The 12,238-nt window shown below is 65.8% G+C and overlaps 1 protein-coding gene across 8 annotated transcripts in view; it reads right to left on the bottom strand.

Moving 5' to 3' along the window:
- Positions 1 to 7,493, bottom strand: part of FBRSL1 (fibrosin like 1) — a 32,960-nt gene extending 25,467 nt beyond the window's left edge. For 6 of the 8 annotated variants that reach the window (XM_070399197.1, XM_070399199.1, XM_070399191.1 and 3 more), the window contains exons 1-2: positions 7,079 to 7,493; positions 922 to 1,119 (exon numbers count right to left, since the gene is read on the bottom strand). In XM_070399197.1, the coding sequence (XP_070255298.1) occupies positions 922 to 1,119; positions 7,079 to 7,357 (477 nt within the window). In that variant the 5' untranslated portion in view covers positions 7,358 to 7,493. The remainder of the gene's footprint in view (positions 1 to 921; positions 1,120 to 7,078) is intronic. The other 2 variants (XM_070399193.1, XM_070399198.1) reach the window with 1 other exon arrangement.
- Positions 7,494 to 12,238: the final 4,745 nt, after the last annotated feature.

The raw sequence follows: 12,238 nt of genomic DNA, 5'->3' as shown, positions 1-12,238 counted from the left end.
ATCTGGGGCTGGGAGCAGCCGCTGGGGCCGACAGGACTGACCTGGGCCCAGAAGTGATCGCCGGGGTCGGCAGGGCTGACCTGGGCCCAGAAGTGACCGCTGGGGCAAGCTGCGCTGACCCGGGGGTGGCTGCTGGGGCTGGCAGGGCTGCCCGGGGTCCGGGAGAGCCCGGCTGGGCTGGCAGCGCTGACACGGGGCTGGGGGTGACCCCTGGGGCTGGCTGGGCGGCTGCTGCTGCGGGCGCTGGGCCGGGCTGGTCTGGTCCCAGGGGTTGGCTGGGAGCGGCCCCCCTTCTGGGGAGCACACCTGCATGGAAGAAAGAGCACGTGTCCACCTGGGCCAGTGTGCCTGCAGACCCCCCGTCCAGCCCGGCCCAGACATGCTGCCCCGCACCAGCAGCCCAGCCCCAGGTGAGTGAGAGCGTGACACGCCGAGAAGACCCTCCCTGGAAGAAGGAGTGAACAGCGAGTCGGAAGAGGGGCAGCCTGCCAGGCACCTGCACAGCCTGCACTCTGCTCGCTCGCTCACTCGCTGGGAGAAAGCCCCCCACCAAGGACCACCGGCCACGAGTGCCCCAGACCTGCGCTTCACACAGGTTTAGCAATGGAGAGCACCCCGCAATGAGCCCGGCCCCCACGCGGTACAGACACAGTGGACACCCCGTGGTTGGCGGAGCCTGACGGACGCGATGGGGAAACGGGGCCAGCCTATCAGGTGCACCCACAGGCCCCCACACCTGCTTCAGCCCAGGATCCAGCCTCACAGAGGGCACTGCCCGGCCCCAGTCCACCTGTGCCCCACACCCCATGCCCGACAATGACAGAGTGCGTGCCCGGCAGGCCCAGATGCCGACAGGCGGTGTCCAGGTGCTGGTGTGGCCCATGGGTGCCCATGGTTCTGAGTGGGGTGGGCCATGCTCACCTGCTTGGCGGGCTGCAGTGGGACTTTCTTCCCCCGGTCGCAGGTGGGCTCCAGGTCCTGCTCGGGGCTGCCCACCTCCGGGGGCCGGCCGTTCTCACTGGGCTCTGCCGGCGGGCCGTTTTCTGACTCCCGGGGCTTTTTGACGAGGCGACGCTCCCATTTCTCCTTCCGCTCCTGTGGCTTCAGGGCCATGTCCTTCTGTGGGGGAGGTGGGACGAGCAGGTTAACTGGCAGTGACACTGGACACTGTACCCCACGACCCCCAGCCAGTTCCAGGACCGCCTGTTGCCACCATCACCGAAGGGGACAGAGGCGGCCATGAGGAGACCCTGAAGGGATGCCCAGGTGGGGCCCCAGAGCCCAGAGCCCAGAGCCCAGGCACCATCTACCCAGAGATCCACCTCTGCAGCCCACCTGGGTCATGCACACCTGTGGGCACACCTGACCGATGGGCAGATGCCACACACAGACCCTGCCCGGATGCAGAGCGACCTACACGCTGGGCCGGCACAGCGGTGCGCCACCCCTGAAGGCCCTGCACCCGGAACACCCCTGGACACCAGGTGGCTCCGCTGCCTGAAACCACCGATTCTCTGTAGCCACCTTATGGCGTGGTCCCCTTAAGCATCATTACCGTACAGCACCAACATTCCCAACTGCACCCACAAACCAACTGTGAAGCTAAGCCATGAAGAGGGGCAAATACCACCTCCTTGTCCCTCCCTGGGGCCCAGGCCCCCGGCCCTGCAGGCAGAGGCGTGGCCCCACCCCTCTGGCCACGTGGGCACCCCACCACACCTGGCATCGGACTGCCTCTTCACGCCCTGCCCTTGTGGGAGGAGGCCCTGTGGGGTGAACATGCCACCCCTGGACACAGCCAGGCCTGGAGCCCCCTCCTTTTAGGGGCCAGGAGGCTGTGGGTCATGGAGGCCGCCTGTCCCCCAGAGCTCCTGGACTGGAGACCTAGAGGCCCTCACCCACTCGGTGCAGGAGCTCCGGCCAATCCCGCCTGCCCCACCTGCAGGCTGGACGCCCTTCGCACGTCTGCCCAGGGCCTCGCGCGGCTGTGTCTCCCCCCTGGCATCCCTATGGCCCACACCTCCCACCGCAGCCCCCAAACCCTGCCCCACCTTCGAGACCTGCCCCCTGGGGCACAGAGGACCCCGCAGGGTTCCCTCCATGTGGTCCTCTCCTGTTTGTCTGGGACTGAGCAGGTTCCCAGGATGTGGGACTTGGGGTGCTAAAATCGGGGGACCTCAGAGACTGCCAAGGCCCCTCAGCCGCCACAAGGGCACCCTCCTCTTTTACTCACAACCTTGTCAGGGTCCCTCCCACCACACCCACTGGGAGCCAGGAGGGGGGTTCTCTCTGCCTGGCCCAACTCCCCGACCCCCTGCATCCAGGACACGCACCTCCCACACCCCACATGGCGCTGACCCCTGGCCCTGGCATGGGGACCCTGTGCAGTTCTCCCCACACCTCCCTGAGGCGCATCTACTGGCCCCAGGCAAGGCCCCTGCCTGGGAGGCACCTCCTTCACCCACTGGCGCACGGCTGTCCCCGTGTTACACCGCCCCCGAGAAGGCCTCCCTGCCCCGGAAGCTTCTGGATCCTGCCTCACTACACCTGGGCCAGTCTCCGGCTGCCCATCCAGGAGATGGTCACCGTGACCCTGCGCTGACCACCTGGGCCACCCCCGACCCACACTCGACGGGGACGAAATGTTCCCAACCTGTCAGTTTCTGCTCTCCCAGCCCCTCCCCTCCCCTCCGCCCTCACTGGGCACCAGGCAGCGTGCCCCTGCTCCCCTCCGCCCGGGACCTGCTCAGCTGCCGCTGCTGCGCGGCTGTCACCCAGAGGGAAGGAGGGACTATAGCCTGCCCTGCCCATGGGGGTGGGGGGCAGGGAGGCTCTTGGGGTGCTGTCCCAAGATGGGGGACAAAGAGAAAGAACATGGGACCAGCTCAGAGAAGGGCTGCCTGGTCCCAGTGAGGAAACCAGTCCCAGAGCAGGCACGGGCTCCTGGTTGCGTGGGGAGTAGAAGCAGCTGTGAACCGGGGTCGCAGGCCTCAGTGCCCCCCCGCCCCGACCTGACAGCCTTGTCAGGCACCTGCCGGCCTAGCCACCTGTCTGCTCCCCTGCCGGGGGCAGGTCCCACAGAGGCACTGGCTCAGTAAATGCTCAGCGAGTAGGGAGGGGACAGAGCGCGCCCTGCAGGCCAGCAGCCCTTCCCAAGGCCACCCCAGCACAAGGGAGCATGGCCTGACCCAGGGCCACCACAGACAGGCCCCCAGGGGACATCCCCAGCCACATCTGGGCAAGGGCTGCCAAGGGCGGTGAGGGAGGCGGCTCCCACCCCAGGTGGGCATCCCCGCGACCGCCCTGCTGACCCTGCTTCCAGCAGCTGGTCCCACGGGTTCCCTCTCACCACCTGCCTCCCCACTGCGACCAGCGTCTCTAATGGAACCACAGGTGGGCTGGGCCCGGGACCCGACTCTGTCCCGTGTGGAGGGGCTGACGGTGCTCCTGCACCCCACCACCCCTGACACAGGACCCACAAACACGATGCAACCAGCTGCGCCCAAACCCCAGCTATAGGACAGCCCCCCGGCTGGCAGGCCTGACGCCCCCACATGGAGGGGAGAGGCCCACCAGAGGGACGGGACAGGGCACGAGAAGGTGGGCAGGGGCAGCACTGCAGTCCGGGCAGACGTGGCCACCAGGGAACTGCCAGAACCTATGGAAACCCCACAATCTGCCCAGGTACGAATGAGGGGGGGCAGCAACCAACAGGAACCAGTGGAACACAGGTGGGCCAGGTCAGCAAACCGCACAGTCCCTGGGCGGGCGGACCTGGCACCACCTCTCAGAAGAGCGACTGCCTTCACTTGTCAAAACCCTGCCATGGGGAACCCCACTCACCACGACGCTTGGCCTCTGTGCTAACCCCGGGCACCTGAGGCCTCCAGGCACTCAGCAGAGGGAAGGAGGGGGGAGACTGCCGGCTCTGCACCCCCTGCCATCGGGCGCGGGGGAGCAGGTGACAGACAGACAGGGAAACCGAGGCCTGCGACACCCTGCCACGCTGGAGCAGAGGAGTGGGCTGGGGGGACAGGAGATGGTCCCTGCCCACGTGCCTGGGGCGCAAGACACCCAAGCCTGGGGTGGGGACGAGCAGCAAGCAGACAGGCCACAGCCGCAAAGGGCCACCTCGGGAGCACCCACTCTGCGGGCCCACCTCCCACGAGGAATGTGTGGTGACTAGACCCTGCCATAGCCTGTGGGGCCACGGCCCTGCACACCAGTGTGAATGCCCATGGTGCTGAGGGGCGGCCCTCCCAGAGCCCAGGCAGCAGCCCAGGCAGCCGGGCACCTGCTGTGGCATCTGCGTCAGGACCCTCCGCCTGCCCAGCTCAGGCTCCTCCCCAAGACCATCAGGAAGACGTAGCCCATGGGGGGGCGGGTGTCATGGTTCTGTGGACCAGGCTGCAGCGGGTGGACCTCACCCTGGCCTCGCCTCGGCTCCCTCCTCTACAAAGTGGGAGCGAGGACAGCGCCCTCTCGGCCGCCGGCACCCTCACTGCTCCCGGCCTCATCTCCCCCACGATAGGCGCTGACCCACAAAACAGGAGATGGTGACGTGCAGGAGCCCCAGCCCACAGTGAGCGGGGCACCCACGCGGGCCGCGGGCCATGCGATGGCTTTGGAAGATGCAGCCCAACAGCCGTGGGCTCTCAGCGGGGTGGAGAGCTCTCCGGGGGTGGAGAAGCAGCCCAAGGCCATCCTACGGGGTCCCATCCTACAGGGTCCCAGGCTTGGTGCCACCTTGTCCCATGGTTACAAAGAGCTCGCCCTCTCTGGGCCTCAGTTTCCCCATCTGAAGAGCAGGTGCACAGGCTTTTCCACCACCAGCGCTCCTCGCTGAGCCTGGCCACCTCGAGGTCTCAGCCCAGTGCCCCTGTGGGAGGAGCGAGCTGGGCACATGGCCCCCCAGATCAAGGCTCCCACAGCATGGGCTTCCAACACACTGGCTGGTGGGGCCCAATCCCAGCTCCCCACTCTCCACACCTGGGTCCCCTCCTCAGCCAACAATACTGCCACACGATGGCCTCCCCGCTGGGCTGCAGTACTGATGTGCTGGGATCCTCTCAGCCCCCCACCCTGAGGCAGGCACAGGGGTTCCCCTTAGGGGCAGACACAGGTGCACGCAGTTGTAGGGACTGTCTTCAGCACAGGGGTAGGGGGTGTGTCCGGGACACAGAGGGGTAGGGGTCTGCCTGGGGCAGAGGGAAGGGGGATAGGGAGTGTTTGGGCTGCAGGGGTCTGGGGCCTGCATCCTCAGGACACGGGCGAGGACTCTAGGGAAACGAACCCGCTTCTCTACGCGGGTCCCACCTCCTGAGTGGGCAGAGCTTGGAGCCCGGACAGGCTGGGGCCTTGACTCATGGCCTCAGGCCTCAGTATACCTATCGCTGCAGGGGGACAAGCAGGCACAGGCAGTACCTGCGAGAGCACACGTTTACTGCATGCTGGCTAAGGGTGTCTGGGGAGAACCACTGCACTTTAGCAAAAAATGAGGCCCCACCAGCGTGCCAACCTACCAGCCAGAGTGCCAATCTAGACGCCACGGCTCCTGCAGAAGCCCCGGACTTTCCAAGGCGGGGGGCCCCTCCCTGGCTCAGAAGGGCAGAGAGAGGCGTGAGGAGGGGCGGGGAGTGACACAGAGCAGGCTCTTCCCACTGGGACCTGCCTGGGAGCCCACAGACACCCCCAAAGGCTGCACTGTCAGTGCCCCGGAGGCAGGGGGGCATCGCGTGGACCCCAGGCTCGTGTCACCAGGGCACGCCCATGGGCCTGAGGATCAGATCAGCCTTCCCGAACCCAGGGTTCTCCTCCCGCTCGTCCACTCGATGACTCCACAAATGTGCACGGGGCCCTGGGACCCCACAGGGGACGCACAAGACAGAGCGGTGCCTGTTCACCCCTCGCTCACAAGTTCCGGGGGGATAGCCACCCAGCAGAGCGCGAAAGGACCCACAGGAAGGAGAGCGTGTGAAGTAACGAGGGTCCGGTGGAGGGAGGGAGGAGGACCCTTTGAGGAACACCTGCTCAGAGGCCCGAAGGTGCCAAACTTCGATGCGGGCAGAGGGACCAGCAGACACACAGACCAGGGCAGAAGCCGAAAGGCGCTGACCGGCCGGTGGGAGCCGGCGTCCGGCGGGAGAGGCCTGCTGGAAGGGGGGTGGTCTGACCCCTCTGAGGCTACAGGGGAGGGCCTGGCTTGGATGAAGGCAGAAAGCTCTTCCCAGGACACAGCCGGGCACGGCCACCACACCACACGGGCAGGACCGGAGGGCCCCACCGCGGTGCATCCCCTGCCCAGACAGGAAGCGGCAGGCCTGTCCCTGAGCCACCTTGCCTGGCTGCCAGCAACTGACCTGAGCCTGCCCCAGACCGGCAGACCCCAGGGAGAGGGGCACCTTCCCTGCTGGGCCTCACAGGCCCACGAGCCCCCCGGCTCCAGGAAAAGGATGGGAGCTGTTAACTGGGTGATCCCTGGGGCCCCAAGCCCGGCAGATGCTGGTCCCTCAAATAGGTGCTGCGGGTGGAGGCTCCCCGGACTGGGCCAGCCTGCTACAGGCCGTTCCGGGAGAGGAGACGCAGCTCCCTGACAGTACTCATGTCCCTCTCCACTCACCTGGGCGCCGAGCAGGGCAGTATTTGCTCAGCAAATATTGTCCGTGACAGGGCAGCCAGACAGGCACTATTTGTTGTCATCCTGTGAACAGTGCAGCCTGGAGAGAGGTCTGAGCGATGCCCCCCCCCCCCCCTCCGTCCAAACAGAAGCCTCGAGGGGGAGGGAGGCACAGGAAGAACCTCCAAGTATCCATTTTATCTCCGCCCCACCGAGTCCAGCGCGGCGCCTCCCAGCACATCCGGAGCCCCAGGAAGCGATACTTTGATTGAGAGAAACAATTGCCAAAAGGGCCGATGGTGCAGCCCGACGGCCCCCCGTTTGGATGTAGGCATATTTCTCCCCCGCAGCTCGACACACCGACACCCCCGCGCCCCCCGCCGGCGGCCGGGTCCTCCGACGTGGGTGCGCCGACGCCCCCGAGCTGGGGGTTCCCGCCCCGCCTCCGTGCGCCGCACGTACCTCCAGGGCCTCGAGCGAGCTGAAGCTGGCGATGGCGAAGCCGTCGATGACCTCCTCCTCCTGCGAGCTGGACTCGCGGCGGCGGCGGCGCGGGGGGCGTGCGGCGGCGGCGCGGGGCGGGGGCGCGCGGGGCAGGCCCGCGTTCTCCTTGCCGGGCCCGGGCTCGGGCTCCTCGCCCGACGAGGCGCTCTGGTCGCGGGCGTCGCGGGCCGCCTCCCGGCGCCGGCCACGGTCCCGCTGCGCACGCGAGCGCCGGCTCGGGCGGACCTTGGCCTCCATGGCGCGCGGTGACCTTGCGGCCGCGCCGTCGGGCTCCCGCTGCCGCTGCGCTACGCGTGGCCGCCGGGCTCGGTGCGGGCCGCGCAGGCTGGGGCCCTGGGCGGCGGCGGACGGCGGGCCGGGCCGGGCATGCCGCGCGGGAGCCCTCAGCCCTGGGCCCGGAGCGGCCTGGGCGCCTCGGCGCGGGCGGCCGCGCGCATCGGCGGGGCGGGCGGCGCTCAGCGGCTGCGGGCCGCCTCCGCGGGGGCGCGCCCCATGCGCGGCGGGCGGCGGGCTGGGTGGGCGTCGGGGCGCGGGCCGGGAGGAGGCGCCCGGGATCGTGAGGCGGCGACGGTAGCAGCGAGGACTCGAGCTGATAACAACTGACGTACTTCCGCCCGGCAGCCAGTGCCAGAGGAAGTGGGCGCTCCAGTGGCCCGGCGCGAGCCCCGCCCCCGCCCCGCCCAGGCCACGCCCCTTCTCGACTCGGCCCGCCCGGGAACGCCCCTTCAAGCCCCGCCCAGGCTGTGCTCCGCTCTTCCGGCCACACCCCGTCCAGGCCCCGCCCCTCCCGCGCGCCGCTGGCTGCGCCTCTTAGCCCCGCCTCCGGCTGACCAGGCCCAACCCCTTTAGGCCCCGCCCCTCATGTAAGCCACGCCCCTCGGGTGGGAGTTTGGACGCCACGCCCCTCTCCGGTCTCCACTGCCCTCCCTGCAGCACAGGGCAGGTTTCGGGGGGGCGGGAACGCCAGCCTCTCTCCGGGGTGGGGGCTAGAGGGGTCTGTAGGCCTCCGCAGTCGCGGCCTCAATTCCGGAAGACACTTGCAATGAGAGCACGTGAGCAGAAAGCGGGGACCTCTCCAGCCATCCAGACACGTGGTGGAGGGTCAAGCTCACCGTCACCCCGGAGCTGGGGGTCGGCGTGGGGTGTGAAGGATGGGACGTCCTGGTCCCCACTCCTGATGGGGGGCTATGAGTGGGGCCCACGCTGCCACTCCTCCTCGGGGGACACGAATGGGGCGGCATCGATGGGACGTTCGGGTCCGCACTCCTGATACTGGGGGTGGGGTCTTGCCGGGCGAGTTCTCAGGAAGCCTAGAAGCCCCGCCCACCCGCATGGGGAGGTGAAGGCCGGAGGAGGGGTTCTTGGCTCCAGCCCCACCCCCCATCCCTGCCCAGGCTGTCTCCCCCGCCCCCTGCCTTTCCCCTCAGGGTCTCCCTGCCCCTCCACTGCTCTGCGAGCTTTACCTGGCTCCCCACCTTAGGTAGCCCCCAGGTTCAGGTCTGAGGGGGGCAGTTCCCACCCTCTCCCCTCTGCCGGGACAGCACATCCCCCTCCCCTCTCCCGGGATCTGGTCCCCAGGCGTTGGAGGTCAGGCAGCTCTCCCCAGGCCAGCGCCTCGCCCCCCGCCCCACCCCCTCCCTGCGCCCGGAATGCTCCCTGTGGGGACCCCTTGGACCTTCCAGATGGGAGGCCCCTAGGATGCGACCTGGGCTGCAAGGTTCGCACAGAAATAGTCGTCTGGCTGCAGGGGCTGCTCCCCCAGTCCCGGCCCCCAACGCACCCCCTCCTGGGCCCTGCCAGGCCCTGCCTCTTACCCAACGCAAGAGGACCCATCCTTCCTGGGAGAAAGGATCCCGCACCACGACACTGCCCACCCCAGCGGGCCTTGGAAGCACTGGTCCATCACCCTATGGCCTGCAGCCCAGGCCTCCCCCGGTCCCACCCCACAGCCAGGCCCTCACCTGGTCCCTGCACACAGAGCTCTGAGAGGCTCTGTAATTGTCAGTTGCTTCCAGGATGGCCCCTCAGCCAAGGCCTCCTCCGTCACTTGGCTCCTCTGTGGGACTCTGAGCAAAGTTAATGGACATGAAATTGTACTCAAAATTCAATTCATTCTCGCCGACCCGACTCAGCCCTGTACCTCAGCCGAGCCGGCTGCTCCTTGGGGCTCAGACAGAGGCTCTGCTGGCAACCTGGCTTACAGGGCAGCCCCGGGGCCACATCGGGGACCAGCTGTTTGCCCCACCATGACAGGCACTGGTGGTTCCCACCTTCCCGGTGCCCAGGGGGCGGGCACCTTGGTGTATTTTGAATACTCAGCCCACTTCCCTGGATGCTGGCTAGTGGGAGTCGGGGGGCAGCTGCCCCTCCGTCCCCCATCCAAGGAACAGGCAGGTATGGTGGCTCCGGCAGCAATAATGCTGCATAACAAGCAGCCCCCAGGCCCCCTGCGATAGCACCACATTTTTTGTCTTGGTCACGGGCTCCAGGTCGACTGAGGGGCTGTGCTTTGGACTGAGGGTCAGGCTCAGGTCTGTTCCAAGGGGGTCTCTGGGACCCGGGCTGCTGGAAATGAGCCACCTGGGGTGTGCTCTTTACAAAACTCAGGGTCAAGCCAACCCCACAGGCACATGGCACACCTCTGCTTCAGGCCTCGTGTTGTCTGCTCACATCCTGCCCCAAGCAAGTCCCTTGGCCAAGACTGGGGTACACGGGGCACGAAGCTGAGGCCCCCCCCCCACTCCAGTGGCGGGGGGGGGGGTGTGTGGTCCTGCTACAAAGAGGAAGCCAGGATTGGGGACTGTATTCCCATTTGTCACCGCAGGTGGCCCAGGCTGCACCAATCTGATGTTTAGTTCCTGGAATTAGGCTCTGTTGTGTGTGTGTGTGTGTGTGTGTGTGTGTGTTTGTTTGTTTGTTTAATAACATGTTTTTCTTTTTAATATATTTTTATTGATGTCAGAGAGGAAGGGAGAGGGAGAGAGAGAGATAGAAACATCAATGATGAGAGAGGATCATGGGTCAGCTGCCTCCTGCACGCCCCCCACTGGGGATGGAGCCCAAAACCTGGGCATGTGCCCTTGATCGGAATCAAACCCAGGACCCTTCAGTCCGCAGGCTGACACTCTATCCACTGAGCCGAACCAGCTGGGGCTAAGATGTTTTTCTTTTAAATTTACTTGAGAGAGAGCGAGGAAGGGAGAGACAGAAAAAAAAAAGTCACATTGATTTTTTTGTTGTTGTTCTGCTTATTGATGCATTCATTGGTTGATTCTTGTATGTGCCCTGACCAGGGATCGAACCCGCAACCTTGGTGTATCAGGATGACGCTCTAACCCACTGAGCCACCCAGCCAGGCCAGAGCTGGACTCTGTCTTCAGCTCAGTATCCAAGAGGTTGAAGTTAGGGGTGTGCCTCTGCCCCTGATTCCTTCCCCCAAGAACTGCTCTGGGGTTGGTTTCTGAACCCACTTCTACTCTAGGGGCTGCCGAGTGTCCTGACCCCCCCAACCCCCACCCGCTGCTCACACCCTCCCTCTTCCTCCGCCCTCACTCAGGCGTCACTTCTCCACGGGGCTGGGCTGGAATGTTCCTCAGAATTCCCTGGGGGTTAGAGTCGCCCACACATGACACCCGCGCGCCCGGCGGGCAGGAGTGAGAGCGAGCGAGCAGGCAGCCTGTACTCTAGAGGCCCCGCAAGGTGCCTGGTTTTGCCACCGTCCCACCTACGGGAGGGTGGGGGACGGGGGTGTGTGCAGGTGTGTGTCCAACAGTGCGAGAGAGCCGGGTGTGCGGACAGGACTCCACACCACCAGCTGCTGTTCTTCTTTTTTTGGTTGTTCTTCGTCCTCCCCCGAGGATATTTTCCCACTGATTCTTAGAGAGAGTGGAAGAGACAGAGAGAAACATCGATGTGAGAGAGACACAGCAATTGGTTGCCTCCTGCACGCGCCCGGACCAGGGCCTGGGCCAGAGAGGAATGTGCCCATGAGCAGAATCGAACCCGGGACCCTTCGGTCCGCAGGCCGACGCTCTATCCACTGAGCCACACCAGCCAGGGATTTTTAATCTTATTTTATTGATTTTTAGAGAAAGGAAAGGAGAGAGAGAGAAGCATCGATGTGCGAGAGAAACGTCGTCGGTTGCCTCCCGCACACGCCCACCTGGGACATGAACCCACCGGGTATGTGCCCTGAGCAGGACCCACGTTTGGGGACCGGGCTCCACGGACAGGGCCACGCCGGCCAGGGCCCCGGCTGCTGCTCTTCTGCTTCTAACTCTCGGGACTCACACAGGAGCCGCGCCCTGGTCCTCGGGGGTCACACGGGGTCTGGAGCCTCGGGTTAATCCGGGTCAGCGAGAGGACCGAGCGCTGGCGCTGGGCTCGCCGTGGGAGACATGACACCACCTGCTCGGGCAGCGTCTCCATTTCAAAGATTCCGAACCCGATCGGAGTGGATCCAGCTGTGGCTCACCTGCTCGGCTGGGGGACGGACAATCACCGAGGCGTTCGAATACCTTCCCCCGCCCCTCCCCCCGCCCCAGCCCCCCCACGCCCGCCCACCCCCTCCCACCCTGGGCTTCACACCTCGTCCCCTGCCCGTCTCTATCTGTCACACCTGGATTTCCTTATGTACCTGTTCCTGTGACTCTTTTAAAAAAAAGTTCATATTTTTAAATTTGATTTCCAAGAGGAAGGGAGAGGGAGAGAGAGATAGAAACATCCATGATGTGAGAGAATCATGGACCGGCTGCCTCCTGCACGCCCCCCACTGGGGAGGGAGCCCACAACCCGGGCCTGTGCCCTGACCGGGAATCGAACCGTGACCTCCTGGTTCCTAGGCCGATGCTCAGCCCCTGAGCCACACCGGCCGGGCTTTGCTGAGTATCTGTGCAGCCCGGGAGCTGGTTGGACCTGGTCACCTGCTGTACCCGGACCCACCTGTCATGGGCGGGGGAAGGAGGTGAGCACCCCCTGGCTCACCAGACCTGGCTCACATTTTGGCCAGGTTTGGTCAGGGTGAGGGCGGGGCCCCTGAGAGTGCACTGACGGGGGCAGGTTGAGGTGCAGTTCGATTAGGGGGAGCAGGGTGGGCAGGCAGAAAGGGCCCCTCTCCTC

Source organism: Myotis yumanensis, unplaced genomic scaffold, assembly GCF_028538775.1.
Source record: "Myotis yumanensis isolate MYYU_CA2020_CCGP unplaced genomic scaffold, mMyoYum1.0.hap1 SCAF_19, whole genome shotgun sequence".
NCBI lineage: Eukaryota > Metazoa > Chordata > Mammalia > Chiroptera > Vespertilionidae > Myotis > Myotis yumanensis.
The sequence above is the reverse complement of the archived record's forward strand: the minus strand, read 5'-3'. Positions and strand labels throughout refer to the sequence as shown.